This window comes from Dipteris shenzhenensis, chromosome 16 (assembly GCF_047967505.1).
Source record: "Dipteris shenzhenensis isolate YYH24624 ecotype China chromosome 16, Dip_SZ_1.0, whole genome shotgun sequence".
NCBI lineage: Eukaryota > Viridiplantae > Streptophyta > Polypodiopsida > Gleicheniales > Dipteridaceae > Dipteris > Dipteris shenzhenensis.
Window position 1 is genome coordinate 3,213,687 of NC_141611.1, and position 26,979 is coordinate 3,240,665.

A 26,979-nucleotide genomic window follows, 5' to 3' on the forward strand; every position below is an offset into this window, starting at 1 on the left:
TCTTCTAAGTAAGCTACAGTAATTGCTCCAAAAGCAGCTCAACAGCTCCAAAATTCACAGGAGCAACTCAGAAATGCACACTGTCAAAAGTTGCTTCAAAGTGCCTTCAGAAAACTGATTTGCTGTCTGTTGGAGCTAGAAAACTGCAATAATTGAGCTCAAAAGTGTTGCAACAGATTTAGCAAGAAACAGTCTAAAACGGCAAAAGAAGCTGAACTGATGGAGAACAAATCTAAGAGCTCCTGGAAGAGGCGATATGCAGCAAAAGAGCTTCAAATGCTGCAGGACCAGTCGCACAAACAGAATATAGCTGCAAATAGCTTCAAATGGCTCCAAATCAGGTCGCACTAGCAGAAAACAGCTGCAAGAGGCTCCAAACTGCTCCAGACCAAGTCGCACTGGCAAAAGGCAGCTCTAGGAAGCTCCAAAACAGGTAGCAGGTATGCAAGACAGCTGCAGCAGGTGACAGCTACACCTGGAGGAGTCGTTGCTCTCTTTTTATCACGACAGAAATGCTCCAAAATGAGCTGGAATGCACAGGGCAGGACCTTTGCTCTACTCTGATACGACTATTAGGTTATTGAGAAGCAGGAAAATACTGTACTAGAGAGCCAAAAACGAGCTGTGTAAGTTATTCTAGCAGCAAAAGAGTGCAAGAGAGTACGAGTTAAGCGATGGTACATCACTTTTAGGTCTAGCCTTAAAGCCCTGTCCCAATCAACCCATGGGGAAAATTTTGAAACGTCTCACTACATCCGTGAAAAGATTGAGACTATTCTTTCTCTAAAGATCCATTGGTAGATTTGTTCATAAATGCGCTTCCTAAGAATGATTCTGAAATTTCAACAAGACACTTTGTATCTATTACATTTACAAGCACACTTGAATGTGCTCGCATCTGAAAGCTGAAGAGCTCTAGGAATTTCAATTATGTCTAATCACAAGATTTGATTAGTGATAATAAGGATCACAAAAAATGAGAGCATATTTTTATAACATGGTCTACACCCATTGCTGGCGCTGATGCTCATGGTCATGATAAAGTTGTGGTTCTCAACTATGTGAATGATTGCCATGTGGTTACAATGAGTTTGGGCATGTTCTAGGATCTTGCATGTGTACCCAGTTTTGTATGATGCTCTCCAATGGATGGTCTTCTTTACAAACTAGCTTGCATATTGTTTATTGCTTCAATTTATGTTCTTATTTATTGCATTTAATTTCTCGTTTTCATTATTTTCTATTGTTATGTCAGTTGTCCAAGAACTAGATCCATCAATGCGCATGCCTGTTGTTCAACATACTCAGTCACATGTACATGCAGACCCACATACCTCAACTTGACTAGTTTGTCATATTAGATGAATCCAGGAACATTCCCAAACTCATCCTCTAAAAACACAACATAGTGCAGTTTCAATCTCATGATAGTCACTCACAAGGTTGAAAACCATAAACTCCATCATGCATAGCAAGGACTAGCTACTATGACATCCCCACTGACGTCATCAGCGCCCAACAGTGGGTGTCAACCATAGTATAAAAATATGCTCTCACACATACAAATCCACACACCCACACATACTTGAGCATCCATTTATACAAAGTCTTCGTACTGAGTTTCTGTCGGCACTCCGGAGGTGAAGGGCAGACTCAGCCATGATGAAGGCTAGCACTAAAGGAGAAGGCTAATCAAAAGGTAGTCCAAAATCTCTTCATTCAAGCTACAACTGCTTGTGAAGTCTAAACATTTTCATTTTAGTCTCTCCCCAACGAGCATCTAAATCTAAATCTAGCTGATAGGGCAACGCACCATTTAAGATAGAAAGAATTATCACAATACCAGCAGGCCACAACTTGGACGAAAACTTCACAAGGTGAAATTTGCATGTCCGCTAATATGGCAGAAGCATATACCTAGATGAATCCAGGAACATTCCCAAACTCATTCTCTAAAAACACAACATAGTGCATTTTCAATCTCATGATAGTCACTCACAAGGTTGAAAACCATAAACTCCATCATGCATAGCAAGGACTAGCTACTATGACATCCCCACTGACGTCATCAGCGCCCAACAGTGGGTGTAGACCATAGTATAAAAATATGCTCTCACACATACAAATCCACACACCCACACATACTTGAGCATCCATTTATACAAAGTCTTCGTACTGAGTTTCTGTCAGCACTTCGGAGGTGAAGGGCAGACTCAGCCATGATGAAGGCTAGCACTAAAGGAGAAGGCTAATCAAAAGGTAGTCCAAAATCTCTTCATTCAAGCTACAACTGCTTGTGAAGTCAAAACATTTTCATTTTAGTCTCTCCCCAACGAGCATCTAAATCTAAATCTAGCTGATAGGGCAACACACCATAGGCATGACTAGTTTGTCATGCCTATGGTTCTTGAATTACTTGGAATTCATGCAGAAACATTTGGGGGAGAGTGAGGGAGAGACCACTACAAGTTAATCAACATGTGTGGATCTATATAAAGGTCTATTAACTATTAAATAACATGTCCCACTATACTAACATCGAGACCTAAAATTACTAATGTATTCTAAAGCACCCCCTTCATTGCATGGTCTAGATGATTAAAAGCTAACAGCTGATACGTGTGTTGCAATTAGGACATTCAAAAACACGTCCACCCTGTAAAATCATGTCACTTGAGTACAAAAACATGAATTCACGCAATACAATAATAAAGCATTCTTCAGATGTTGAGTCCAAAATGCCAGACAAGGAAATCCACCTCATCAGGTTTGCGGCTTGTCTCCCGAACCTCAGCAACCAAGACATCTGTGTCAATATTTCGATTTACCTCTGGTTGCCCTTTTATACCAACTAAGCAATGCTCCTTGCTGTGATTGAGCCAATGGCCCGTTCGTCCAGTCCTAATGATTCGCTGCAGCTGATTTGTTTTCACCCAAATCAACTCTTCAACTCGCCGATAGCCCCACAGCTCCAAGCTGAAAATATATAAAGCTTCAAGTAAGACAAAAAATGTGGCAAAGTGGCATATGTGAAATGCATATTAATTGATTATCCTATACAGAAAAAAGTATTACCATTCTCGGCCTAGCTCCATTGCACGACCAGTTACCCATAGAAAGATAAGACCATCTGTTTGAAGAGCTGGTACATTCAAGTTCCGCATCTCATCATCTGCCATCGTGCCATAAGGTAGCTCCATGTGGATATCCCATGGCGGGTCAGCCATAATAACACCAAACTGTCCTAAGATGTCCATTCGAAAGGTGCGTATGTCGCAATTAATCCATTGCGGTTCACCAAGTTCCACCTCAGAACAGTATTCAGCCCGGCGAGTCTTTGTTAAGGGCTTGGAGGAAGGGATTCCAGGAGCTCCCATCATCATTGCAGGAACATCTGGAGTTGGATCCAGCTCATAGTGAACGTATTTACATGTCTGCCAATGCAATAAAACAATCATAAGATATTAGATGCCTGCCGATACAGTATAACATATAAATTGATTGCTCAGTAAGAAAATCTTAAAATCTTCATCATTAACATCCTTAATCTGGGATAGGTGGTTAGCTGGAAGATATGCCTTTCCCGATTTGAACACCACTCTAAACTGGAACTCTTGCTATGACAAAAGCCAATGTGTAATCCTCCAAGTCAATGCACGTTTTCAGATCATGTGTATGTGTGTATGTGTTTGTATGCGCGCACGCGCGCGCGTGCTGTTAGCTGACATCACGGTTGCATCTTTGTATAAGATTTTGCTGTCTTTTGCCTAGGTTTCCCTGCATGCCAATTGCATCCACCTTTGAGGATGAAAAGCAAACAGCCAGAAATGCTTGCCAAAAGAGACATTGTGGAAGCAAGCCTCTAGCCGTAGCTCTAGTAAGAGCAAGAAACCATGAGAGTCGGAGCAATGCTAGAACAAATGAGGCATAGACTCCCGTAAACACAAACATCATCGACAATTGACCGGAGCAATATGACGATGAGCCAAGATCTGCTGTCCAAATGGAAGAACCCCAAGTAAAACTTGCCAAGAAAAACTTTTGCCTAAGAGGGAGCTTAGAAGCCCAAATATGCTGCAATCTTTTCCGCCACCACCAAGAAGAGAGTGTCATACACCGGAGGGATATGACCTTCTCTTTTATTAAGTTCATTATTGGGCATTGTGGAGCCTATGGAAAGATCGCAATCATCAGGTCTTTGGTGACCCCTCTCTAGCTAAGTATCAGTTCTTCCAAGCATCTTTAAGGCAATCATTTTATAATTGTCTATGTGTGCAGGTTCTGGATTATCCTGCCTTCTTGTCATATAATGACATTTTCTGAAGTTTGTATCTGGCTGTCCCCTTCTTTGGGACTGCTCTTTGTAACTTGAACAACAAAGTCAAATTCAGCTCCCATATTAAGCTGTTGCTCTGTCTGCCTCTTAATCCCCTACCCCAGGGTCCACACAGTGCAGGCCCCCTTCTCCATCTCAACTCTCAGCCCTGCCTTCTCTCAATGACTTGGAACTTTGCTTTCATCCACTCCCTGCCACCATTTCAGTAAGTTGTAAGCCTTCTTCCATAGATTGCCGTTAAAGACAATAATTATTCACTAATACCTTCCCATCTCTATGCCTCACAGGCCAGGATCACACCAAGATTCACCTTTCACATTCGGTTAAGATGGCCACAAATCAATTCAGTGTCTTCTCTCAAGAGCTACAAGTTACAACACCAGATTAGCATGAAAGTAGAGGATGCATTAGCTCAGGGAGATCAAATCAATATAAGACTTTATCTCCAACTTCCAAGCATGTCATCTAATACAAGATATGGAGTAGCTTTCAATGTCTCTTAAGAGACGAGAACAAGATCTCACACCCCTCCCTGAGTCACCTTCCTCCCTTGCTCCTAAAGCATGCTCCCACCCTGCAGGTCACTGTCTATTGTCACTCTCAGTCTTAAACTGATGTATGACCGAAAAATGCTTTATTAGATGTAGCTACTCTAAATAAATAGAGCTGCTTTTGCACTCTATGGGGAGCTGCCATGTGCCCTCCCTAAGCTGATGTATTAGTTGGTTCTGTGCTGTCCCATAAACCTGTTGTGGACATTAATAGACTTTCTTTCTTTCTTTTCTCCTGCATCTTCCTTTTTGCCTCCTACAGCCCTCTCGTGTGGTGCTACTCCCTTCCCAAGCTCCTCTCCATGATGCCTCCCTTGCTGTATGTTCTTCGTGCTCCGTCCCATCTCCTGAATCCCCAGTACAGATGTGTCCCTGCTCCTGCCCATCCCATGGGCTGATCCTGCAGTCCCCCTTCCTGCACCATCCATCTAAACATGCTCAACTACCCCCCCCCCCCCGGCTCTTCTTTTTGTCCCCCCTCTATTACCTGCCACCCTCTCTGTCGCCTTCTTCCACATCACCCGTGGACATTAATAGACTTTCTTTCTTTCTTTTCTCCTGCATCTTCCTTTTTGCCTCCTACAGCCCTCTCGTGTGGTGCTGCTCCCTTCCCAAGCTCCTCTCCATGATGCCTCCCTTGCTGTATGTTCTTCGTGCTCCGTCCCATCTCCTGAATCCCCAGTACAGATGTGTCCCTGCTCCTGCCCATCCCATGGGCTGATCCTGCAGTCCCCCTTCCTGCACCATCCATCTAAACATGCTCAACTACCCCCCCCCCCCGGCTCTTCTTTTTGTCCCCCCTCTATTACCTGCCACCCTCTCTGTCGCCTTCTTCCACATCACCCCTCCCTTACTTTTCATTTCACCTCTCCCCTTCTTGTTGCTAATTTTATTAGACACCAATGGTGGTGTTTCATTGCACCAGTTTTTTAGTAGACATGACATTCAAAGACTGAACGACCTGAAATACACTGCTGCAATTAGAATCAGGGTGCTCAATTGTGAAGAGGGTGTGTCTGTAATATTCAAAAGTAGCATCCATCACACTAGTCACAGATACTGAAATCCACTGAAAATGGGACCACCACTCGATACCTACAGCTAAGCAATCCTGCTCACGTATGAAGATGACTCACCTTCATATGACGACATGTGTCAAGAAATGAACAATCACCTAAATTCACATCAGTGTGAATGGCAATAATTCGTCTAAAATGAACCTGCATAAGATAGGATTTCACTATTAGTCATGACCATACATGCCATTTGTGACAAGCCCAACCATGCCCGACAATCTATAAACCAAAGCATCACAAACATCAATGACAAGGATGCAAATTAAATGGTGCCATTCTAATTTGATTGTGAGCATTAATGTACATCAAAAAACTATTTATAATGAACTAACCACCAAGTTCGAAGCTGTATATAGCTTTCAATCCTATGACAATGGTAACTTTGCAAGCATTCACGCAAAGCCCCCAAGAACTAATATCAAACATGTTATGATTAACGTTCATTGGCAATACATGCTCTCTAGCAGCCTGAAAGATAATGACATTTAAAGATAGTATATACCTAGATGAGTCCAGGCACATGCCCAAACTCATCCTCTAAAAACACAACATCGTGCAGTTTCAATCTCATGATAGTCACACATAAGGTTGAAAACCATCAACTCCATCACGCATAGCAAGGCTTAGCTACTATGACATCCCCACTGACATCATCAGCGCTCAACAGTGGGTGTAGACCATATAGTAAAAACATATGCTCTCACACATACAAATCCACACCCACACATACTTGAGCATCCATTTATACAAAGTCTTCGCACTAAGTTTTTGTTGGCACTGAAATCACATAAGGCACATCTAGGATTCCACGTAATTCTGCATTCATAGTGTTTTGCCTTCTAACCTGTAAAAAATAGATTAGTATGTAATGTTAGAATTATTGTTATATTCTAGGCAATGGCCAATGTAATGTAATAAGTAGGTTAGGGGCACTTTTTCCTCATTGAGATTTTTCCCCTAACCTTAGTCTAATCCCTAACTACGGTCAGTGGATAGGATAAGAGTTTTGTCACTTAGACAAAACCCCACCCTCTTTTTCTTATACTTCTAACTTCTTCTATTCAGACGTTCAGTTCACTCTTGCTCTCACTCTTGCTTTCTACTGTCCCAAATCTCACATTTCGTATCAGAGCAGGTTCTTCCTGCCCGTGCTCTTGCCTCCTACCTCCATTCCGCTCCAGCTCGTGCCCTCCTGCAGCCATTCCGTACAGTCCATATGACTATACGGATTCCGTACATGCTTTCGTACACCCTGTACGGTTCCGTCACCAAGCCATACCAATCGTTGTGTTCCGTACTACTAGCTCCCACATTCTGCACGTACATGCTCGCCGTACATCGTCTGTATTGTCAGTCGTTCGTACTGCAACGCCGTACTTGCCAGTTGTCCACACTGCAGCGCCGTACAGGTCGCTGTAAAGCAGGCGTCATTCCATCTGTACAATTGCAGACCGTACGTTGTACAAAATCCGTACCCTCTTGTCTGTACCTTGTACGGAATCTGTACTAACAGTTCCGTACAAGTAGAAGGTGTCCGTACTGTCAGTTCCGTACAAGCAGACATCTCTGGGATTATGTCAATGGAGATGAGGCAAGGCCAGATACTGTGGCTACACCTGTTACAGCTTGAGGCAAGAATAGAGGTCAAAATGCAACACAAGTGATTGGAGGAACAGCTGCTACTCTAGTGGCTCCCAGAGCAAAGCAGAAAAGATGGGATTCTAGGGATGCATAAGCTCTTTCTGTTATTTCTCTTTCTGTCGAGAGGTTCATTATTCCTCACATTCCGTCATGCAAGACCTCAAAGGCAGCTTGGGAGATTTTAAGAGAGCATGCTTACAGCAAGAAATGATGTTAGAGTTTCCTTCCTGAAGAGAGTTATCTCATACCCATATGAATGAGGCAGATTCCATGAATACTCACCCCACAACTTCAGGATTTGAGGGAACAATTGCTCCGAATTTTCTTCATGAGTCGTATCTCGGTTTCCACACCTCACTGAATTTGTCATTTTGACGGGAGGCAACAATCCTCTCTTTTCACGAGTTGGTAGGATTTTTGTTGCAAGAAGAGCAAACAAGAAGAAACATGGCAACACGGGCTGGCAAGCATGCCATGCTTTCTAAGTTCAAGCCCAAAGGAAAAGGGTAGCAAAAGCAACCTGCCAATCAGCCCACACATCAACATAAAGCTGATTCAAGACAACCCTCTTCTAAGGCTAAAGGTGATGCAGATAAGCCTAAGAGGAAGGGCATTTGTCACTACTGCAAGAAGCCATGACATTACATTGGTGAATGCAAGAAGCACATAGCTAAGAAAAAGAAAAGGGATTCAGGTATGGCTGTCTCGGATGCATCAGCTCCTAATGCACATGATGGAGGGGATGTTACGGCCAACTTTGTGGAAGAGCACTATGCCTTTTTGTCTTGCATTTCAGATTTTCAGTGGATAGTCCGAATACTACAGCCACTCTTGAGGATGACCCGTATGCTTTCTTGACTTGCAGTTATGACCCTTCAAAGGATACATGCTCTTTCAGTATTAATGAATGTCACCACAATGTAAATATCTTCTAAGGCTAAAGGTGATGCAGATAAGCCTAAGAGGAAGGGCATTTGTCACTACTGCAAGAAGCCATGACATTACATTGGTGAATGCAAGAAGCACATAGCTAAGAAAAAGAAAAGGGATTCAGGTATGGCTGTCTCCGATGCATCAACTCCTAATGCACATGATGGAGGGGATGACGGCCAACTTTGTGAAAGAGCACTATGCCTTTTTGTCTTGCATTTCAGATTTTTCAGTGGATAGTCCAGATACTACAGCCACTCTTGAGGATGACCCGTATGCTTTCTTGACTTGCAGTTATGACCCTTCAAAGGATACATGCTCTTTCAGTATTAATGAATGTCACCACAATGTAAATATCCTAAGTCAAAGTACCGTTGACCATTTATTTGATCATAATTGAAGAGTTTTCCATCTAGGTTAATTATGGTCAAAAGAGTTCTTTTAATGGTCAAAGAATTGACTACGGTCAAAGATACTTGACTCTACAAAGTCAAGTAAGCCTGATTTCGATCGAGGAGACTTGGTTTATTAGCAAGAGTGTTAACTGCAGTTCACTAGAGAACCACAGAGCTGACTACGGTCAGAGAGTCTTGTTGACTTCAGTCAACAAGACTTGGCATGCGCCAAGAGAGAGTTAACTTCAGTTAACCAACTTGTGCCAACTTCAGTTGGGAGACTTGACCATAATTAAGGCGCCTCGAGCATTGGTCAAAGCCCCCTTAATTATGATCGAGAGCGTTGACTCTGATCAACCAGAGAATATGTGTGTGTGTGTGTGTGTGTTATTTGTGCACATGTGTTCAATGGGGACACCCACCGTGACTAGGATTAGTCCACAGTCTTTTATTTGCATGCAAAAGCACTAACAATTAATGGATGCCATGGTGGTGCGCTTTAATTAATTGTTGCACGTACTAAAAGGGTTGATTTTTCCAAGCGCTAAGGAGCTTAGCAATCGACCAGAAGATGTTCGTGTGACCAACGAACATCGAAGACCCTAGAGATTGCCCTTTTGTGGCATGTACTAAATTTTAGCTAGTTATTTTGACATTTGGCATGTTGCAAAAATATTGCGCCATGAGCTCTTTGTAAAAGGGAATTTAAGTTTGCAATTTGTAGTAGACAGCTCCACGTTGAACTATGTACTCAAATCCTCTCTTCATGAATAAAAACCTTGGAGGGGATCCAACCGGACAATTGTCCTGGACCCTAGTGTGTTTCTAGAGAGAGGGAGAGAGAGAGAGAGAGAGAGAGCAAAGGAGAGAGCATTTGCAATAGATTTGTCAAGGAGTTTGCAATGAAACACTGAACACTTGGTGTTTTGATAGTGGTGCTTCTAAGCACATCACTTTTTGCATCTCTGCATGCACCACCTACTAAAAAGAAGGTAACATGTGCCAACAATTCTTCTTATTTAGTGTGTGGAGTAGAGGACATCATACTCACATCCACGGATGGCACAGATTTCAGAATTGAAGATATTCTTTTTGTGCCAGGCATAAAGAAGAATTTGCATTCAATGTCCTCTCTCAATCGAGGAGGATTTCAGGTCATATTTGATTATGCTAATTGTGCAGTCCAAGACAAAGAGAATGACTATGCTTTGATGTTGTCTGGCACTTTGTATCGGGGTCTTTTTCAGCTTGACATTTATGAGAAAAGATCCGATCTTGCACTTTCAGTGAGCACTCCCACTGCTGCGATGCAGAATGCGAAGTTATGGCATGCCAGATATGGGAACATAAGCTATGGCAGCTTGATGACACTTCAGAAGCATGCTATGGTTGATGCATTGCCTCCTTTGGAGTCACCTCCTTCTCATGCATGTGAGGGATGCATCCTTGGCAAGATACATAGATTTCCTTTTAAGAAGGATGGTGTAGTAAGAGCTACTCATAAATTACAGCTCATACAAAGTGATGTCTGCGGTCCCATGAGAACACCTGCTTTTGGTAGTTATCTCTATTATGTTACATTCATAGATGACTTCACCAATTATACTTCGATCTATGGTCTAAAGAAAAAATCAGAAGTGTTTATGCATTTCAAACACTTTGTGGCTTTGGTTGAAAATGAGACAAGACTCAAGGTGTAGACACTTCGCACAGATAGAGGGGGGGAGTATATATCTCATGAATTTGAGGCATTTTTTAAGGAGAAGGGCATCACGCATCAGCTTACAGTGAGCCTTACACCTCAGCAAAATGGCAAAGCTGAGCGCAAAAATCGCACTCTCATTTAGATGGATAGATGCATGCTTACTAATAAGAAGTTGCCTCACAGGTCTTGGCTCGAAGGCCTCATGTGTGCTAATTATGTTTTGAATCGGGCTCCCACAAAGGATTTGAAGACAATCACTCCCTATGAGGCATGGCATGGGAGAAAGCCTTCAGTGGATACTTCAGAGCTTTTGGTTGTGTTGCATTTGCCCATGTACCTGTGGAGTTTCGACATAAGTTGTAGATAAGGCACTTAAGTGTCTTTTTGTTGGGTATAGTGCACAAAGGAAAGGCTATCGTCTCTACAATCCTACTTCTCGCAAGATTTTTATGAGTAGAGATGTTATTTCAGCACATACACATGCTGAATTTACTATTCCAGCTTCTTCATATGATGTTTTTGAGGGGATGCTTCCTATAGCTTTGGTTCCCCAACTGAGGCTCATGCTGAAAATCAGAATTTACAACAACCTCCTTTTGGGGGTTATCTTTAGTATGTTACATTCATAGATGACTTCACCAACTACACTTGGGTCTATGGTCTCAAGGCAAAATCAAGATAGAAACGGTCTAATCTCTCTAGCAATCCATCGTGCCTTCTTTGTCCAAAGGAGAAGAGAATGCTGCCAGGTTTCGTACCAAGTGAAGTACCACTGGACAGTGGTCTGACATCTTGGGCTGATCCAAGTGAAGTACCACTGGACAGTGGTCTGACATCGTGGTACCTGCCAGAATCTTGGTAGATCCGCCTCTGTGTAGTGTCCAATCCCCAACATAGAAACGGTCTAATCTCTCTAGCAATCCATTGTGCCTTCTCTGTCCAAAGGAGAAGAGAATGCTGCCAAGTTTCGTACTAAAATCTGACTCTCTCCACAGGTCTATACCACTGATCATGAAAATGAACTGCTCCCACGTGCTACGCTCTACTACTGGCATCTCAGAGAAAGAGACGCCGCCCTGTTTGTCTTCCCCAAACTCCAGGTTGTTGAAGTCACCTCCAACAATCCAAGAGTCTACATCTCGAAACTCCAGGTTGTTGAAGTCACCTCCAACAATCCAAGAGTCTACATCTCGAAGACACTCTGATAGCCTTCCCCAAAAGGCCGGGCAATGCTACCTACACGCTGGGGCGTACACGTTCATGATCCCAATCCTGGACTCTCCCGTCTGAACTCCCATCCAAACTGCCCGTCCTAGAATGAGCTCGCCCTGATCGTAGACCTCTGAAGCCAAAGTCTGTGAGACTGAGATGCTCTCCTGTAAGTGGGTGCATGTCCTAGAAAGACTGCCTTGTGCGATTTTGCCGGGGTTTAGAGGACGAGTAGTCAATGTCTGTGTAGTGCCGTACTAGGATGGAAACCGGCTCAATACCGATCTTCCGTACCCACTTCATCATAAAGGAGGCTTCTACCCCGAACAGCTCCGCACACTTTTGGAGGGGCTAGAAGTGTGCCTACTCCACCTTTGCCTCCAACGGCAATCTGATAACTCCTGTCGCTAAACCGAACACCGACACCTCGTGAGCTGCTTAGCTGGAAGTTCATCTCTATGCCATGGGCGTACCAAAGGTCTAGTCCCTGTGGCCCCATCCACTCGTCCATCATGAGGATAATCTGATTTTCCAAAATAGCATCAAACACCTCCAAGGACCACTTCTCCAAGCCTGTGGAGCCAAACGAGATGTGTCTGAGATCCCACTGCACTGATCAAACCCCCCATTCAGGGCTGAAGGATCATGAGCGTTACCTCCAATAGTAGAGGATATGAGTCCGGAATCTCCAGATAGTTCCAAGGTCCTAACCTCCAAAAGTCCTGCGGTAAGGGACGCCCAGGCTAGAGGTTGGGAGCTGCTGACCGGGAGGGCGAGCCTCGTCTCTCAAGATCCCTCCCTAGACGGACCTGCTACTGCACTGAGGAAGCAAAAGGAGGCGTCATCGTTCCCTTGCCTACTGGCAGGGGTGTCGAAGCAGAAGAACATGCTGCTGAAGTGGAGGGGGAGGGGGCGACGGTAGAGGAAGAGGTAGGGACACTAGGGATAGGGGAAGGGGAGCCGGTGGTGAGAGTGACCATAGAAGGGGAGGTTGATGGGGGGAGGAAGCAAGGGCGGAGGAAACCCTGGAGGGGGAGGGGAAATTAAAGAGGAGGGGGAGGGGTCTGGGGGGGGAGCAGGAGGAGGGATAAGGACGACATCAGGCCCCCTGCTGATAAGGCTCGTCGGGGCTCTGGATCGACTCCTCCGCGGTCCTCGTCGAGCTAGCGACTGCGGCTTCCGCCATTGCCGCAACTGGAGCTCCTAGAGCTCGCTGTTGCTGCAAAGGTGGGTGCGGAGACTAAACCTCCGAAGCTGGAGGATCGGCAGAGGGACCGATGGCCCCTGCCGCCAGAGGAGGTGCCTCTTGTTGTTCCTCTTTCGAGGCCTCTCGGTCAACCCTGTCTCTCTCTCTGCGATTGGTCCTCTGCTTGCGGCGTTTGCGGGACTGCTTGGTTGGTTTCTTTTTCTTTTTAACCTGTGTCCAGTCCCCTACTGAGGGGATAACCCATGGGGTCTAGGACTCCTATTGCTCTTGCCTGAGAGGGCATTGAACTCGGGCCTGCTGACTCTACCTACTCTACAGATGAGGGAGGGAAGGCGCACGAGGGAGGCCACGAGAGCAATACCTGGCAAGGTGACCCATCTGTCTGCACCGAAGACACTGGCCTAGTAACCCGGAGACTGGCGAAGTGTGCCCCCTTCAGGGGTCTCGAGAAAGATCAACTCTGGGAGGGACTCCAGGCTCTCAACCACCAGTCTGATCTTGGGCACTCCATCATCTGCTAAAACGGAGGCAACCGTCTCTAGCAGGGACTCAAGCATTGTGCAAAATGCCCGACCAATGGAAGGGAGGATGGCTCAATACTCCTTGGGGAGCCTTGGGAAGCGGAGTGTAACCGAAAACCGTGGAACATGGTGTGTCATATCCATGTCCTCCACTGTGAACCCATGATACCAAGGAAAGAGGTAGACAAGGTGCGGGCCAACGAGTATGGGGCTCTGCTCCACAAGTGTCGAGACAGTGTCGGGGGAACTCAGCTGGATGAGAAAAACACCTCGTCCATAGATGCCTAGATGTGGTCTCCATCTAATGCCAAGCTCGCCTAGATCCACTCTCGCACTTGTCTCCGTGTAGGCGTGAGGCCCACAATTCTGCCCACAAGCGCCTTATCCTAGAGGAACTGAACTGCCTGCTGTACCTGTTGCTTGTCAACTGGGGAAAGAAGAGCCTTAACGACTGTGGGATTCGAGGGTGCTGCCATAGAGCCCCCCTGGCCAAACCAAGGGTCACCACCAAGGTTTTTCTTTCACCTTCACAAGCACAAGTGCTCCCGCTACAGGGAGGGAGAAGAAAAAGGGAAAAAAGTGTCAGAGGGGGAGGTGGAGACGAGGCGGGGCGAAGGAGGGAGCAAGGACAGAAGTGGAACAAGGAGGGCAAGGAGGGCGGACGGCAGAAGAGGGAGGAGGGCGAGAAGGCAAGGGGGAACAGAAGGAGGGGAGGAGAGGCAAGAGGGCGGAGAGGAGGCGGAGAGGGGAGCCAGCGGGAGAGAGAAGAAGGGCGCGGGAGGCGGAAGAGGTGGAGGTGACGAGGGGGCGAAGGTGGAGGCAGAGAAGGCGGAGGCGAAGAGAAGCAGGGTGGCGGGAGGCGCAGTAAGTGGAGTGGGAGGGGGAGAAGTAGGGGCAGACGGGGGTGCAGCAGCGGGCGTAGGAAGGGCGGCAGGAGCAGAAGGGGTAACAGGGAGGACGAGGGAGTGCAGAGGGGGCAGACGGGGCGGAGACAGCAAGGCTACTAGGGGCGGCACGGCATCACGGGGAGCAATAGCTCGCAGCTCTGAGCCTGAATAAGAAGAATTATTTGCACAAGTCACCTTCTTTTTAGTAGGTGGAGGATGCAGAGATGCAAAAAGGCTCTTCTTGGAAGTGATGTGCTTTGAAGCACCATTGTCCAAATACCAAGTATTCGGTGTCTCATTGACACTGAGAGAGCATGCATCCTTTGAATGATCATAGCTGCAAGTCAAGAAAGCATAAGGGTCATCATCATCAGTGGCTGTAGCATCTGAACTTCCCACTAAAAAATCTGAAGTGCAAGACAGAAAGGCATAGTGCTCTTCCACAAAGTTGGCTGCAATATCTCCCCCATCATGAGAATGAGGAGCTCATGCATCTGACACAGCCATACCTAGATCCCTTTTCTTCTCTTTAGCTATGCGCTTCTTGCATTCTCTAATATAATGACCTGGCTTCTTGCAATGGTGACAAACGCCCTTCTTTTTCTGCTTATCTGCATCACCCTTAGCCTTATAAGAGGGCTGTCCTGAATCAGCTTTATGCTGATGTGCGGACTGATTGGCATGTGGCTTTTGTTGCCCTTTTCCCTTGGGCTTGAACTTGGAAAGCATGGCATGCTTGCCAGCTCGGGTTGCCATATTTCTTCGTGTCTGCTCCTCTTGCAACAGAAGTCCTACCAACTCGTGAAATGAGAGAGGATTGCTACCCCCCCTCAATGACAAATTCAGCGAGGGGTGGAAATCGAGATAGGACTCAAGAAGAGAATTCAGAGTGGTGGTATTCATCTCTGAATCCGGAATGACTTCATCAATATTCAGCAATTGCTCCCTTAAATCCTGAAGCTTTGTGAGGTGAGAATTCATGGAATCTCCCTCATCCATATGCGTATGAGAGAGCTCTCGCTTTAGAAAGGAAACTCTGGCATCATTTCTTGTTGCAAACATACTCTCTAGTATCTCCCAAGCTGCCCTTGATGTCTTGCACGACCGAATGTGAGATATAATGAACCTCTTGACAGAGAGAAAATCACTGATAGAGCTTGTGCATCTCTAGAATCCCATCTTTTCTACTCTGCTGTGGGAGCTGCTGGAGCGGCAGCTCCAACTACTTGTGCTGCATTTTGACCTCTACCCCTGCCTCCAGCTGTAAAAGTGACAAATGTGGCCATTGTATCTAGTCTTGCTTCATCTCCATTGACATAATCCCAAAGATGTCTGCCAACCAAGATGTTGCGAACCATGAAACTCCGTGAGGAGTAGTTAGTGCCATCCAACTTATCCTCCTGTGTCAGGACTCCGAACACCTCATTGGGGTTGTCCTGAGCCATTTTTGCCAGATAAACTCAAAAAACACAACAAACTGACCAAGTAAAATCCCTTCATGGGATGTAAAATGCACAAGTAAAATCTGCAAAGAAAATCTACCCACAGTGACAAATATTGTCACAGCCTATCAAAGGCTCAAAATGCACCACAATGCTCTGCTAAATACCCAAAAATCTGCAAATGAAATCTGCAAAAAATGGCAAAAGTCTGCAAATTTGACTCGTACGAAGTCCAGAAATGCTTGCAAACTTCCAAAATGCTCTTTTACCTACAAAATTGCAACCCAAATGCAAAAGCCCCAATTTCTTGTGGGAAATTACATACAAAAGAGGGCAAATGATCTAAAAGCCCCAGATGTTGCACAAATTGACTGCCTGCAAAAGCCCCAAATTTCACTGCCAGTGTAATTACAAAAGCCCCAAATTTTTGGACAACCTACAAACCAACTGCAATGTCTGCCCACAAATACAAAATGCCCCAAGTTCTCCGCAAACAATGGCTATCTGCAAACAATGCCTGCCAAAAAACCAACTGCTAGAGTACCTGCAGGAATAAAACCTGCACAGAAGGCCCTGCAACAGACATGTCCGGACACTTTCAGCCTGCACCCAGCTGATAGTACGGAACTATCAATGTACGGAATCCGTACAGTGTACAGACGACTATATGACGAAATCCGTACGGTGTACGGATGGCTGTACAGCTGAACTGACAGTGTGCTGACATCAGATGTACGGAGCAATGTACTGAACAGTACGGTCAGCCATACTGTTGTACGGTCGAGCTGACGGCAACTGTGTGCAGCGGGTCTTGTACGGCGAGCTCGGCGATGGAGTTGGTACGGACGCAAGTATAGGTGTTGTACATCGCAACCGTACGGACAGTCAATCCGTACATTGCGGACGGCCTTGGAGCTGACGTGCGAGATTTGTACGGACGGGAGCTGGGAGTAGGAAGAGGAGAGCAAATGCCGAAGTAAGGAGCAGGTCCGGGAAGGGAGAGCTGCTCTGATACCAAATGTGAGAAAACAGGAAGCAAGAGCAAGAGTGAGCAAAATGGAGAGAGTGAGCTGAACGTAGTTCACTCCCCAAAGTGTACTGAACTGAAGTGAAGTACAATGAAAGAGATGAGGGTTTTGTCTAAGTGACAAAACCCTATCTAATCACTAACCGTAGTTAGAGATTAGACCGTGGTTAGGGGCTCAATCATAATGGTTCCTATAGTTTTTCAAGCTCATGGGATCCTGTGTCTTGTGCGAGGAAAACCGGTACAAATTGCTTCATTGAGAAGCTTTGTTAAGATTGGGGCCAATGTATTTATTGCATATGTAATGAACTTAGTACGTAGGCCCTCATGATCTTTCACTCTTTTATGTCTATAGGAGGAACAAAGGCCTATGAGACTAATTTGAATTACATTAGGAGGAATAAAAGGCCTATGAGACTAAACCTAAATTACATCAAGTGCGTGAGGAAATACCACAAAGATTGATGATCAATGCTTACAAGTAGAAAGGGCATGAATTACAGCCAGCATTTCCTTTTCATAAATCTGTAAATTCTTTTTAGGAGGCTGTAAAATGCGACTTTCATAAGCCACAACTCATCCCTCCTGCATCATGACCGCCCCGATACCATTTTTGCCGCATGCATTCACTTGAACATGAAAAGCCTTCCGTAAATCATGTAAAATCAGCACCGGATCTGAAGTGAGCTTTTTCTTCAGTGTTTCAAAAGATGCATTCCGTTTCTCAATCCAACAAACGGTGTTTCCTTTTTCTGCAAAGCATGTAGTGGACCAATCTCGGCAAAGGGACGAATGAAACGATGCTAATATGAACATAGTTCGAGAAAGCTCCGTAACTCCTACAAATTCTCCTGATTGCATCGACATTAGCTGGGTCCATCCTTGGAAACAATATGTCCCAAAAAGTGCATCTCCTGCATGAAGAATTCACTTTTCTTTGAATTGACAATCAACTTATGTTTCCTGGCCTCAGGAAATACAATAGCCAAACACTTCCTATGCTCTGCCTCATTCTTCGAGAACACAATCATATCATCAAAGAACGTACCAACAAAAGACCTGTCCTCCCAAAAAATCATGTCCATCAGACGATTGAACATGGCAGGGGCATTTGTAATCCCAAAGGGCATCTCCAGAAACTCATATAAGCCAAAAGTAGTCATGAACGTTGTCTTGTAGACATCCTTAGGACGTATCCGAATCTAATGATAACCACTTTTCAAATCTATGCAACTGAATACCACCGATCCCTCAAGCCTATCCAAAATATCGTCAATCCTGTGAATCGGGAAGCGATTCTTAATAGTGATCTTGTTCAAGAAGCAGTGATCAACACACATACACCAAGAACCATCTTTCTTCTGAACAAGCAGTACGAAAGATGTACTAGGCTGAATCAGCCTCTTCTCTAAAAGATCATTGACCTGACTTATTATTTCTTCCTGTTGCGCCGCACTGACCCTGTATGGCAGCTATTAGGCCAACTACTGCCTGACACTATATCTATACCATGATCCTCTGGCCTCTTGGGCAGAAGTTCACCAGGCAAAGCATTAGAAAAGCAATCAGCAAACTGATTTAGAAAACCTGCCCGCTCTTTATCCAACGCAGTGGACTTTTCATCAATATGATTAGATTCCTGAGGAGAAATTATGTATGCACAAAGATGATTTTCATTACTGTAGAAATGGCAGAAGCCGCTACAACAAGAACTGACTCTCCCTTCAATTTGGCATCAATCACATAAGTCTATCCTCGAAGAGTAACTGTAATTTTCCTCTTACGGGCTTCTATGACATAGGAAGTGACTCTCCCTTCAATCCTCGAAATGGCAGAAGCCGCTACAATAGGAACTGATTCTCCCTTCAATTTGACATCAATTACATAAGTCTATCCTCGAAAAGTAACTGTAATTTTCCTGTTACGGGATTAGATTCCTGAGGAAAAACCATGTATGCACAAAGATGATTTTTCATCACTGTAGAAATGGCAGAAGTCGCTACAATAGGAACTGACTCTCCCTTCAATTCAGCATCAATCACATAAGTCTATCCTCAAAGAGTAACTGTAATTTTCCTCTTATGGGCTTCTATGACAGCATCCATTTTATGCATCCAGGGTACGCCCAGCAAAACATCACAATCATGTAATGGCATAATGTAAAACTCTCTGCTGTCCACAAGACTCTATACATGCAAGCGCAGCTTCCCAATAATCGGAGTTACCGGTGTAGTGAGTTCGAGATTAGCCATTCCGGCTTTACACAAGGGTCCCATCTCCTCCACACAAACACCAAGCTTAGCTGCCAGTTCACAGGAGATGAAATTAGCTTTGGCCCCTGGGTCAAAGAACATCAAAGCTATCTGATCTCTCTTTACCCCAAGTACAGGATAACTCTGTATCCTCTCCCTGCGGCTTCTCACTTATCACATCCGGAAATACCTCACAGAGGGCTTCGGCTTTTTGTCCTTATTATTGTTATCACCCTTGTCAGCTCTGTTATCATTAGATTCTTTCCTTTTTCGGTTAGGGAAATCACGAGCCACACATGCCCTTCTTCCTTACAATGAAAGCACTTGTTTGCATCCTTGAGAGCCTGTCTCTCTTCCGGACTTATCCACCTGATCTTTCGACCACTGCCTTTGCTTGTCCTTTTACCTACAACAAAATTAGCCTTAATGGGCTTTCCAATCTTTCCAGACTTTCCTACATCCTCTTTCTTAGAACCCTTCCAACCACTAGACTTCCCTTGCGATAAGTCATCAGTTGTTGTGCAATTGTCAATCAAGTGTGACATATTTGTGACCCGTGTCTTCATGCAATAGTCACGGATTTCTTTAGGCAATCCACAACAATATTTCTCAATTTGTTCATCCAATGGCACATGCCGATATGAACTAGCAGGTAACAATGCTTGCAAAAACTTTTTGTTATATTCGCTGAGAAAATGGCGGCTGACTGCATTTAAGTTGTGCCAGGCTGTCATGAAATCAACCTCCAAGGTAGTGGTCGACCAGGAAGCTGAAAATGCATGTTTAAACTCTACCAAAGAGGTAGGTGCACTATTCTGAAACAAAAAATTCGTCCACCATTGCAATGCATTCCCTTTCAAGAAAGTAGCAACCTTTCTAATCTTCGATGACTCCGTAAAGTTTTCCCCTAAATAGGCTGCATCAAATTGCTGCAAGAAAGTTAAAGCTTTCAATCTGTCCTGCACACCGGCCCTGGTGGGTGCACCTAACCTGAATTGGGTTGTTTTTGGCCCCTGGACACAATTGGCAGATTTTAAGCTAAAAATAGTAAATGGATTTTTACCACTCTTTTGGGGTCACCAGAAAACTACCTCAAGGCACAATTAATACACCACCAAGTGCACAATTTGCCTGGGATCACTAGGAATTAATTCCCTGAGCTTGATACACGTACCAAGACTCCAAGATTCCCGTGCCACCAAGGTCCAAGGTATTCACGTGTAAATTCAATTACGTTAGAATTCAAGTCCTTGTGACACTCATCCTCTTCTTCTCCTGCTGATGGGAAGAAGAAGAAGCGCTGCAATTATTGCAGGAACTAGGTCATGACATCTGAGTGCCGGAAGCGTATTGCTCCCGAGAAGAAGAAGCACGGACAGCAAGGTCTTTCTATCACAAATACTCCAGCTGCTCATGTCACAAACAGAGAGGCAGCCAATGTTGCTCATGATGAGTGGGCATTTCTTGTGGAGTGTCATTATAATCCTACTATGCATGAATCAGTTTTTGCAGTCTCTGATTCTGCCTTAGACTGGTATTTGATAGTGGTGCTTCAAAGCACATCATTTCCTACAAAAATCTCTCACATATTGAGTGGCGTTCAAAAGGGGGCACCGTCACTTGTGCAAATAATGCAGCATATCCCGTGAAAGGGATTGCTCAAGTGATTGTCACTACAATGTCAGGTAATACTATTACACTTGCGAAAGTTTTATATGTTCCAAGTATCAAAAAGAATATGATTTCTATCTCAGCCATCTTCACACATGGCTTCAGAGTTCTTTTTGACAGTAATCGATATGCCGTTTATGATAATCGATACGATAACTAGATTGTACTTACTGGAACACGTGATAGAGGGCTATATCATCTTGACATGTATGCACAATAGGTTGCTATAGAAGCTAATGCCGTGGCTGAATCTGTAATTTGTGATACGCATCTATGGCATGAGAGATTGGGACATCTCAAGTTCAACAGTTTGGTGAAGATGCATTCACATGACTTGGTCGTAGATCTTCCACCCCTGCATGCACTTAAAAAAAATGTATGCGAGGGCTGCTTGTTGGGCAATACGCATAGGTTTCCATTTCCCAAGGATGAGGCCCTTGGTGCATCCAGGAAGTTGGATCTCATACATAGTGATGTGTGCTAACCGATGCAGTATCACTTAGATGACTTCACCAGGTTCACTTGGATATATCCCATAAAGCTGCAGTTAGATGTCTTCTCTTGCTTCAAGCATTGGATTGCCTTGACAAAGAATGAGAGTGCGGAGACTCATCTTTCGCACTGACGGGATTTTCTGATTCTTTTAGCAGCCCGGGGTATCGTTCATCAGTGCACAGCATGGTTGTAAGACACGTTAAGACACGACACGTTAGACACGCTTCAGACACGAGTGTCGAAAGTGTCTTAAAGATAAGACACGCCATTGTGGTTATAATAATAAATATTTAATTAATATATGTATAAGTATACAAATGTACAACTTGCTAGCATAGCTAGCTGCTAGATTCTAGAAGTACAATAAGCTACACTTAAATAATGCAAGAAGAAACAATGCACTTGTACAATGTAGTTAAGAGTCAAGACTTGTCACTCAAGTCTTAGAAGTTAAAGTTAAGACTCACGGCTGAAGAGCTCGCAAGTTTTGAGTACTTAAAGGTTTAAACTAATAATTGAATCTTGTCACATGTGACATGAATGAAAACTGCATCTCGATACATATAATTGAAAGGAAGCTTTCGACTCTCAAGACTCAAATCTCTGAAGATTCATCCTAATCTGAATCTATGAGGTCACTGCCACCGCTAGATCCAAAGTCACCATCAATGATATAGCATGGCTAAGTCAAACTCAATGTGTGTTGTTACTCCCCACCCACCGAAAAAAAAAAAAAAAAAAACGAGAGTGTCTTACGGTGTCTTAAGTGTCTTAAGTGTCTTATCATAAGACACGAGTGTCTTAACAACCATAGTGCACAGTGCCATACACTCCACAATAGAATGGGCTTGCAGAGTGTAAAAATAGAACAAAATGGAAATGAGCCAGCTCATGCTTTAAGGGAAAGTATATGCCCAAGGTTGGATGCAATTATGTGTGCCAACGATGTGCTCAACCAAGCACCCACTCGAGCATTAAAGACCATGACTCCCTATGAAGCATGGACAGGTTGTAAGCCTGTCATTCTCACATGCGGGTGTTTGGGTCGCTTGCGTATGTACATGTCCTCTTAGTTGAGGCATAAGCTTGATGATAAGGCTGTCAACGGCATCTTCATTGGCTACAGCTCACAAAGCAAAGGTTACAAGTTGTTTCAGCCTAGCACAAGCAAGGTGATTGTCAATAGGGACGTGGTTTTTGTTGAGAATGGCCCTTTACCTTGGCTGGACTGTAAAACACAGCCTTCAGTGGAAGCCTCTGATGTGTTTGATTCTATTCCGTCTTTCACAAATACAAATAACACAGTACAGAGCACCATGCCATATGCTTCTAGCAGCTCCAATCCTCCTCCCATTGCTCTTGCTCAGAGTGATTTTCCACCGCCAGATGACCATGCTATCGAGCAAGCAGTTCAAGAGGAGAGGGCTGTCGTGAGACAGCAAACATCAGTCCTTCGTTGGCTTTTGGATACCCTCAGGGACAGCAAGCAAGCTGAGCCTTTACCTGCCCGCATTAGAGGTGCGCACAAGCAGATGCAAGGCAATTTTTCCCATATAGGCCACCCCTTTGTACTTTCTCATTATCCATTTGCAAGTACTCACGTTTGCTTCAACTTGTTGTTTGCTCCCTTGCACTCCACTCCCATTCCATTGCTTCCAGTACCCAACACTTCCAAGCATTCTTGGTTCTCTTTGGTTTCTTGGGACATCGCAATCTCTTGTGAAGAGTTAATGTTTCTAATAGACTTTGTATTTCTCCATTTCTATATTTGACCAACTCATACCATCTAATAATGGGCTCAAATTAACCTAACCAAGGGCCAAACTAAATAAATCTACCCAAATAACGCAAGGTTATAACTTCAACCACAATCAAGCTATCTTGACCTAAACAACCCTGCCCAAATTAAACCTTGACTTACCTAGCAAGGTTAGCCTAACCAGACTCTACCCAATCAAGTTAACCTGACAAGAATTAGGTCCAAACAGCATAATCTAACCATAGCCAACCCTAATTACCCACAACTCCTTTGTTTTGGTCGAAACCATAAGCCCATGTGCACCAAAAATCCAAGTCTTGAAGGCCAAAGAGCCCTTTTCCCATGTGAATTTCAGTTTGGATTCCCAAATCTCTAGCTCTTGTCAAAACTTGATCATTTTTAGAAGATCCAACTCCCATACATCCTAATGACATAAACGGTATACATCATGCATAAAACCTTATTTTTCAGGCCCGGGTCAAGTATATAAAGGCACAGTATCGCTTCATACAAAAGAACCTACTATCCAAAGAAGTGGATCTTACTTATTGTCCCACACAAAAGGAGTTACATTTTTTTTTAATCCCTCAACAATAATGAGCTATCTTACTTCAGAAATAGACTTGGAGTCACTCAAAACCTTTTGCAGGATTTATATGACGAGGTTCTCCAGTTTTGCAGTTTTAAAATTTCACTCCAACTTTTTTGAGCCATGCTCACAAAAGCACCAACTTTTGCAAGTTTGCTCCAATAGCACGGAGAAGCAACACGTAATCTGCCCATCATCTTATGAAGTGATGTAAATTGCACTTGTCTGCATAAGGCCAATGTATATAGCATAGAGTTGTAAATAGGCATGTCCCTGACATGTAAGACAATGTATACTAACAGGTTTTCAGTAGCATATAATATGTGACACATCTCAACTGCAGTAGTGCTACAGTTGTGTCTGCTTTGTAAGGACACTAACAAACTACATCTGTTGCATGATGAATCCACTCAGACATTCAGAAAGCGTAGCTTCTGCCCTTGCTGCAAATTGCATTGGCATTGGAAATCCATTCAAAAAATTCAAGACGATTGCTGATCGCCTCAGGACCTGAAGTATGTAAAATAGAAAACCATGAGCATACACACAGAGAGAAAGGAGTGTACGTTCAAAATGCTCCCATGACACAATCTTCCGCCATAAATCGTTATAAATAATATGTTACATGGATATACCCTGACATAACAGATGATACATGATTCATAAGTTATGATAAAAGATTTACTTTTGATACAATAAACAAGGCAATCTTTTTTTCTATTTTGGAATATAAACAAGGCAATCACTGGACCCTAGTCACTCGTCATCGCTCTCCTCAAAAGATTTATGTCTACTCCCAATTTTTGTAGGTTGTCTTGGAATAATTTGATCTTAAGCATATAGGTTATTATTTAATCTTAGGATGCGGTCCCTGAAGCAAAAGAAGAAGATGAAACCTTCTCACAAGCTATGTAAGAATTTCTCTGGCGTCGGCAATCTTCCTTAGTAAGGTTCGGACAGTACTCCTTTAAGACAGAACCCCCCTTTGTTTTAAACTGCAAGAACCAGAAGAGTGTGTAATCATAATATCCTGAAAGCAAAGCAAAGCCTTCCAAAGGAATCCAAATAAAGCATAACAGAGGCTGACCTTAGCTGCAACTGCGGTCTCCTTTGCAGTTGGTCTATGGAGAAGATCTAAGAGCTCTTCCCCTGTCTTTGACTTTTGCAGCTCTTTGAATGACTTTTTTGACAATAACGCTTCCAAGTCCTTAAGGTCATCATCCTCACTGCTATTTTTTACTTTAGCCCCTGCCATCTGTGGAGGTGGAGCTGCAGCTGGACCAGGCCCCAAAGGTGGCCTTTGCAAAGCAGGCATACCCCCAAATCCAATCCCTAATCCAGGAACACCAGACGGAATGCCATGCATACCCATCATCCTGGACCCTCCTCTTGGCCCCATCATTTGAGGGTGACCTCCCCCTGGATACATAGGTGGCCCTGGACCTGGTAAAGGAGGCCCATGCAAATGCGGATCTCCACCAGGTCCCCAAAGGTCTGGTCTGGCAGGCGCTGGACTCATCGCAAAGGACGCTCCGCTCATCTCCATACCTACAGCCACGGTAGGGTGAATTGTACCAGGAGTAGGCAGTTCATCTTTCTGCTGAACGGGAGGTGTTGGAAGCTCCTTAGCTAGCCTATTCCTATCGAGACCTAACACCATCAACCTGGTCTTCCCACTCACAATGAAGTCTTCGAGTTCGACTCCAGCATTTTCATCTGCAAAAGCCCGAAGTGCAGCCTCAATTGCGCCAATCCCCCCTCGTTCTCCTCCAATCTCCGTGATAGCATTTTTTTCAATCACACTTAAGTCCTTAGGCAGCCGACGGTGAAGCCCAGCAGAATCAATAGGCACTGAGGTTGAAGGCGATAACAAACAGTTTGCGACCAATTTCTTCATAATAGCAAGGGCGCCCAGCTGAGATCCTTTCACCCAGTCACTCTCCCCACCCGCTTCCCTGTCAATGTCCCATTTCTCCTCCGATCTCCCAATTCCAGTCCGGTGTGACACCTCCCCGTTTGCCTTATTTGGGAAAGAACCACCCTTCTCCGTCCCATTATTTCTGGCAGCGACGCCAGACAGACCTGATGTGAGGGCCCTAGCTCCAAGCACTCCGACTTCACCTTCCGCTCGCAGGGACTCTGTTTTGGAAAAATCGGCACTGGCCATACCAGATCTCCCCAGGACGCGTTCGCCATGGTTTTCCTTCCCGCCGAAGGAGGAGACAACCTTGAAGGAGAGCTCGAGGGAGGAAACAAGGTGGGGAACGAGCTGTTGCAGACTCTTGGTAAGGTCTAGACGCGAATTACGCTGGCTGGCAAGCTGATCTTTGAGGAGGCGACGCTGCTCGCGAAGAAGCAGCAGCTCCTCGGTATCCTCTACTTCTCCCTCCATTGCGAGGTTCAGGGTTCCAAGGTATGGCTATGGTTATATAGGCTACTGTGCCTATGGTCACTGCCACGTGGACCATCTTTCAAATTCTCTCTACGCTCTTGCAAATGCTCGATCTCTAGGAGTGGGACCATTGCAAAAGGGAGGTCCCTATGAGAGCTTGTGTGCTTCCATCCGGTGAGTCATGACGACCTGACAAGGCACTTGAAGGTTGTTCCAGCCAAGAAAGAAGCTCAAAGTTTGTGCACAAATGGGGAAAGCTCGGGCAACCTAGAATTGGCAAAATCCTCAAATGCCAAGGAAAGTGATGAGCATAGCATTTTGGACGCATGGGGATACAAATTTCCAGTGCCAGTGGTGCTGGTCTCATGCCACTCGTTGATACAAGGAGCTGCTCTTAGAGACCCGCTCCGCTTGGTCTCAAGGTGGGATCTTAAAATGTCTTTAATTTTAATAATATTTCAAGACCCTTGCCGCACTGCTTGGCTTGGCTCTATGCTCAGTTTACTCATGATTTCAACTAGATGAGCAATGGCAAAGCTTTTGCACAAAAATCCCCCCCCCCCTTCTCTCTCTCTCTCTCTCTCTCTCTCTCTCTCTCTCTCTCTCTCTCTCTCTCTCTCTCTCTCGGCATACGCCTTGTGGATTATGTGTTAAATGTTGATGGAGTGGTGTTATGCTTATGAGTACAACCGAGCGTGATTGACAATCGCTCCTCCAGATTTTCACATGCCATCGGGGGCGCATCGGACATCGCAAGACATGTGGTGCTTTACCAGCCGCCGCCACTGGACTCTATCTCCGAGTGATCCAATTTCAGGGTGGGCGGGCTGTTAAAAGAAAAGAGAACTCTTTCTGGGGCCTCGATCAGCGTCTCTGGATTCGGTCACATTATTA

At 44.7% G+C, this 26,979-nt stretch overlaps 1 protein-coding gene across 1 annotated transcript in view; it reads right to left on the reverse strand.

Annotated features, from left to right (window-relative positions):
- Positions 1 to 26,085, reverse strand: part of MTA (mRNAadenosine methylase) — a 53,053-nt gene extending 26,968 nt beyond the window's left edge. The window contains exons 1-5 of the mRNA XM_087387470.1: positions 24,781 to 26,085; positions 24,590 to 24,688; positions 6,024 to 6,107; positions 3,076 to 3,434; positions 2,760 to 2,976 (exon numbers count right to left, since the gene is read on the reverse strand). Of these exons, the coding sequence (XP_087243596.1) occupies positions 2,760 to 2,976; positions 3,076 to 3,434; positions 6,024 to 6,107; positions 24,590 to 24,688; positions 24,781 to 26,085 (2,064 nt within the window). The remainder of the gene's footprint in view (positions 1 to 2,759; positions 2,977 to 3,075; positions 3,435 to 6,023; positions 6,108 to 24,589; positions 24,689 to 24,780) is intronic.
- Between the last annotated feature and the right edge of the window lie 894 nt (positions 26,086 to 26,979).